This window comes from Rhinopithecus bieti, unplaced genomic scaffold (assembly GCF_001698545.2).
Source record: "Rhinopithecus bieti isolate Rb0 unplaced genomic scaffold, ASM169854v2 scaffold_68663, whole genome shotgun sequence".
Taxonomy (NCBI): domain Eukaryota; kingdom Metazoa; phylum Chordata; class Mammalia; order Primates; family Cercopithecidae; genus Rhinopithecus; species Rhinopithecus bieti.
In genome coordinates this window covers 23,915-27,688 of record NW_016825561.1, presented here as the reverse complement: position 1 = coordinate 27,688, position 3,774 = coordinate 23,915, and the positions used below count along the sequence as shown (strand labels likewise).

General features: G+C 40.2%; 1 protein-coding gene across 1 annotated transcript in view; it reads right to left on the bottom strand.

Annotated features, from left to right (window-relative positions):
* Nucleotides 1–3,774, bottom strand: part of LOC108522688 (WD repeat-containing protein 44) — a gene marked incomplete at its 5' end in the record, with an annotated part of 17,666 nt that overhangs the window by 5,234 nt on the left and 8,658 nt on the right. The window contains 5 exons of the mRNA XM_017863058.1: nt 277–411; nt 1,067–1,194; nt 2,064–2,179; nt 2,399–2,500; nt 3,194–3,385. Coding sequence (XP_017718547.1) covers nt 277–411; nt 1,067–1,194; nt 2,064–2,179; nt 2,399–2,500; nt 3,194–3,385 — 673 coding nt within the window. The remainder of the gene's footprint in view (nt 1–276; nt 412–1,066; nt 1,195–2,063; nt 2,180–2,398; nt 2,501–3,193; nt 3,386–3,774) is intronic.

Here is a 3,774-nt window from a genome sequence, read left to right as displayed (position 1 = left end):
ANAAAAAATTAGCTGGGCATGGTGGTGTAGGCCTGTAGTCCCAGCTACTCAGGAGGCTGAGGTGGAAGGATCACCTGAGTCCAGGGTGGTTGAGGCTGCAGTGAGCTGTGACTGCATCATTGCACTCCAGCTTGGGTGACAGAGCAAGACTCTGTCTTAAGAAAAAAGAAAAAAGAAATATTCTTTATACTAGTGAAAACCTCATTATACTCATATGAGACAAATGAGGTTACTAAATACTGACTAGAAAAAAATATAGGACAAATAAAGATTTACCAGAATGTGTGAGATCCAAAAAGTCAGCATCTTCACTTTTCTCGTTCCCTTCTGAGTTTTCAGATTGCACATCCAAAGATAACATCAAACTTGGGTTTGGTGCAAAGATGGCTGATGTAACAACTGCATTGTGGGCTGCAGAAAAAATTTACTTCAGGATAACTGACAAATTGGATACCAAGACAAACACGATAGTGTATGTTATATGCCAAATATCCTTAAAAACTAACACAGAAGTAACTAAGAGTGATTTAAAACCCAAAATTTTCTAAGAAAATTACATATAAGTTCTGAAATTCCCTGACTTCTCAAATTTTAGACCAAAGTTCTTCCTTAGTATAGATAAAACAAGTAAAGTCAAATGCAAAGCAGTTTATCATTGTCAAACTGCCTCTCTTAAAATAATGCCTACATGAATTTACTTCTTCTTTTTTTTTAGACGGAGTCTCAGTCTATCACCCAGGCTGGAGTGCAGTGGCGCAATCTCGGATCACTGCAATCTTCGCCTCCTGGGTTCCAGCGATTCTACTGCCTCAGCCTCCCGAGTAGCTGGGACTACAGGTGTGTGCCACCACGCCCAGCTACTTTTTTTTTGTATTTTTAGTAGAGACAGGGTTTCACCGTGTTAGCCAGGATGGTCTCGATCTCCTGACCTCGTGATACGCCAGTCTCGGCCTCCCAAAGTGCTCACAGGCGTGAGCCACTGTGCCCGGCCATGAATTTACTTCTAGCACATATCCACTTTAACTTGATTCTCTTATAAGACACACAAAAGTAAGTATTTACTTACCTTTAATACCTTCCCAGAAGTCATTACGATCTCTCCTGACTGAAGTAAACTTGCTTAGGTCATGGTAAGTACTCCAGATATAAACATACTTATCTTCTGAACCACTAACGAGGTAAGTAAAATCATGGCTGAATTTGGGGAAGAAAGGAAAAGCAAATAAAATGTGTGTGTGTATATGTTTAACGGTTTCCTTTATCAGTGCTTCCTACTTTGTGATACCTAAAATAACACCTGAAGGAGCTTGTTGAATATGTAGACTCACAGTCTCACTCTAGATGTTCTAAATGTGTAGGTGTGATGTAGTGGCCTGGCACTTGTATTTGCATCAAAGCTCTAAGTAACTGTGACGTTAATCCACGTTGGGAGGAATGATGATTTAAGGTGTGAAAGACAGGAGCAGAATACTTTACCAATTGAGTTAATTACTGTATAATTCAAGAAAAAAGAACTGGTAAGAAAAGGACTGAAAGAAGTGGGCTAGAAGGAAGAAAAGGTAGCTAACCTTCAGGAGAGTGTCCAGAACCCAAATTAGAAATTTAAATAATAACGATACGTAAAGTTTTGAATACAAGACACTGTGCTGTGGGGTGTTAAAATGCTTTCTTAAGAGTCCTAAAAGGTTCCTTCCTTTCCTAAAAGGTTCAAGGCAATGGGGTGAGGATGGGGGTGGTGGGATGAGCCATAAGCCCCTTCTTAAAAGCGTAAACAAAGGTACAAAAGCAAAAACTCTAGAGATGAGAGTCTTCTAATCCCAGCTCTACAACTATGACTTTAGGCCAATCACTTAACTTTCTGAGTCTTGGTTTCTTCATCTGCAGAATAGGGGCAATTCGAATTCTATATACTAGATAGGTGGACAAGGTAAGTATCGCATGATAAAATACTAGTTGCAAAAGTGAAAAGAACCCCATTAAACATAAGGCATAGACCAATGGAAAAATGGAAGTAGGGGAGAAATGTTCTGATCTCTTTTGGGAATATCTCATTGCCAATTTACCTGAAACTTGCTTTGATCTGGCTGCTGCTATTGACGTAACCCTTATACTTCATGGACAGTGACAAATCTCTCAAATCATATAGTCTGATTCTGGAGTCATTTGAGGTTACCAATATCTAAAAGCAGATCAAATGAAAAGTTAAAAATATCATGTTTTAGTACAAGCTAAGTTACAACCCAAAAAGGGTGTTACACACATACAAACAAATATACCTCAAAACCAGAAGAAAAGTGGTATTCCACAAGAAAGAGAATACATTTTTTTGCCAAGATATTAAGAACTTTCAAGAATCTACATATAGTATGGAGAAAGATGGTTTTGAATACTGTAGTACCTTATTTTCTCCAGGTAAAGGCTCAATGCCAGTAATTTTTCTTCCGACCTTGTTGCGCCCTCTAGTAGATCGTACATGTATTTGCGTATGGTATTTCAAATGCTAAAAATAAATCATACATTTAACATATTAGGATTAGGAGCATGTGTGGTGGCTTGTATCTGTAATTCTAGCTACTCCGGAGGCTGAGGCAGGAGGATTGCTTGAGCCCAAGAGTTCGAGGCTGTAGTGAGCAATAATAATTGTACCACTATGCTCTAACTTGGGTGACAGAGTGAGACTTTGTCTCTATAAAAAAATTCTTTTTGCTTAGGCATGGTGGCTCATGCCTGTAATCCCAGCACATTGGGAGGCTGAGGCAGGTGAATCACTTGAAGTCAGGAGTTAGAGACCAGCCTGGCCAACATGGTAAAATCCCATCTCTACCAAAAAATACAAAAATTAGCCGAGTGTGGTGGCATGTGCCTGTAGTCCCAGCTACTCAGGAGGCTGAGGCACAAGAATCACTTGAATTCAGGAGGCGGAGGTTGTAGTGAGCCGAGATCACTCCACTGCACTCCATCCTGGGCAACAGAGTGAGACTCCATCTCAAAAATTTTTTTTTAAAAAATTAGAATGAGAAGACATCTTAAAAGTCATCTGCATCTGTTCCAACTCTTAAGACAGACATGGTATTATTTGTCCCTATTTAGAGAAAATGCAGTTAAAGCCCAGAGGGGATAAACAACTTGTCCAAAACCATGAAAGTGTTTACTAAGTATACAATTATATAATTTACAAAAAACAATCATTTACCTCTGTATCATAGAAAATACATCTGCCATCATATGTCCCAATCACTGCATATTTGCCATTCTGACAGAAGTTTGCAGCTGTGATCAATTTCGTCTGACCATCTACTTCATTCCACAAAGCCACTTTTTTGTCAGGTATGTTCCAAAGGCGGAGCTTTCCATCCAAAGACCCACTTAGAAAATACCTGTCATCCTAAAAGGTGGCAAAAGAGAAAGCTTTCATTTTACCACATCAAGAAAAAACTCATTAGCAAATCAAATCAGTAAGTCTATTAGAACAGTTTAAAAATGTAGATTTCAGGGCCGGGCGCAGTGGCTCACACCTGTAGTCCTAGCACTTTGGGAGGCCAAGGCAGTGGATCACAAGGTCAAGAGATCGACACTATCCTGGCCAACATGGTAAAACCCTGTCTCTAGTAAAAATATAAAAATTAGCTGGGCATGGTGGCGTGCGGCTGTAGTCCCAGCTACTCGGAAGGCTGAAGCGGGAGAATCGCTTGAACCCGGTAGGCGGAGGTTGCAGTGAGCCAAGATCGCACCACTGTACTCCAGCCTGGCGACAGAGTAAGACTCCGTCTCAAA